We start from the raw sequence: 1798 nt of genomic DNA on the forward strand, positions 1-1798 counted from the left end.
TAAACCCTCGGTTCTGTCCCTCAAAAACCCCTGATGTGCCTCTGTTCAGGGCTCTCTGTTCTGGACCTGACTTTGTTCCTATGCTGAATAAATGGTTTCATGAACCGGGAGCCCGTCTCGTTGGTGTTTCATGCTGGTCCCCAGAACCCTGCTGCTCCCCTGGACAAGATCCTGAGGTTGCAGACTGCAACAGGAGAGGAGAAACTCTGCCATTTTTTCCCAGACACAGTCAAAAGTTTGTCTCCACGTGCCTCGTTCTCTCTGACATCATCATTTTCCCATCGCTCCTGGCTCAGGACAAAGGCCACGAGACTCCCCCATGCCACAGAGCCACCAGAACCCTGGAATTTCAAAACTTCTCCACAAGGCAAGAGCAGGAGCCTGGGAAATAGCTCCGTGCCACAAGGCTGCATGGAGATGGCATGAAAGGGATGGCCTGGCTTGGGGATTGTCCTCGGTGAGACGGGAGTGCCGTGGGCCTCTCCAGGCTCCTGCAGGTCAGGAACTGGGGCTGAGTGTGTGTGAGTGGCTGGCACTGCTGGGCAGGGCAGTCCCTGCGGGGCTTGCAATGGGTGGGCTGAGAGGCCAGCTCAGGCACAGCTGTGGGCACACACAGGGCCACTGGCACATTGCCAGCCTGCCCAGGTGTGCACAGAGATGAGCCCAGACGCACAGAGCCCAGCACACGGGCACAGGCACACGGCCACGGGGGCTGCACACAAGTGCCCTGCCCTGTGCACAACCATCCCCGTGCAGGCCACAGGCTCTCAGGGGCTGTTCCCACGAGAGCACAAGCACAGGGATGTGCAGACACTCGCACACACCGGGGCACAGCCACACTCCCACGCGCTGCATTGCACGGGAGCACATGGGGCAGAGGCCACAGGAAGGGATGTGACTGAGGAGATGATGGGGAGCTCCCGTCCACAGCAAATTCTGAGCACACACAGCAGGACAGATGCTCAGGCTGCAGTGCCACAGGCGCCTCAAGGCTTGTGCAGGAAAAGGAGGAGGAGGAGGAGGGCAAAGAGTTTTGATTCAGATGACAAATCCTAATGTGGAGCCGTTAGGTGGTGAGGAAAAGCCTGGTGGGCTGGCAGCAGATGAGGCCCTTCCAGTCATCAGGAATTACAAAAATCTGGCAGCATGATAAATCTCCACCAGAATGCCCCAGGCTGGCATCGGGAGCTCGGGAGGAGCCTGTGTTCTGTGTTCTGGCCAGAGGCTGAGGCTGGGCTGAGGGGCTGATTTTCATGCAGGTTGGGCAGGAGCAAGGCTGGGCCTGGCTGAGCTCGGGAGGAGCGAGCTGGGCTCAGGCAAAGGATCCCCAGTTTGGGGCTGCACAGGCTGGAGCCCCACGGGCAGCAGGGGCCTTGTTTTGCTGGGGGTGCCTTGCGGGCTGTGTCTCAGCTGTGCGTGTGCTCTGCTCCCTCCCTGCCCTCTGCGCCAGGTGCAGCGCCAGCCTCCAGACATGTCCTGCCCTGAGAAGTGCCAGCAGTGCCAGCCCTGCAACCCTTGCTGCCAGTCCTGCGGCCCCTGCCCGCTGGCCAGCAGCTGCAATGAGTGCTGTGTCAGGCAGTGCCAGAGCTCCCATGTCGTCATTGAGCCGCCTGCTGTGCTGGTGACCCTGCCTGGCCCCATCCTCAGCTCCTTCCCACAGAACACCGCCGTGGGATCCTCCACCTCCGCTGCCGTTGGCAACATCCTCAGCTCTGACGGAGTGCCCATCAGCTCCGGGGGCTTTGACATCTCCTGCATCACCAACTGCTATGGCAGCAGATGTTGCCGTCCTTGCTAA

The 1798-nt window shown here is 60.3% G+C and overlaps 1 protein-coding gene across 1 annotated transcript; it reads left to right on the forward strand.

The window, feature by feature from the left end:
- The first annotated feature begins 1471 nt into the window (after window positions 1-1471).
- Window positions 1472-1798, forward strand: LOC131588763 (feather keratin Cos2-2-like). The gene has a single exon (XM_058857695.1). It carries the CDS (start codon window positions 1472-1474, stop codon window positions 1796-1798), a length of 327 nt encoding a protein of 108 aa, XP_058713678.1.

The sequence above is a fragment of the Poecile atricapillus genome, chromosome 27 (assembly GCF_030490865.1).
Source record: "Poecile atricapillus isolate bPoeAtr1 chromosome 27, bPoeAtr1.hap1, whole genome shotgun sequence".
NCBI lineage: Eukaryota > Metazoa > Chordata > Aves > Passeriformes > Paridae > Poecile > Poecile atricapillus.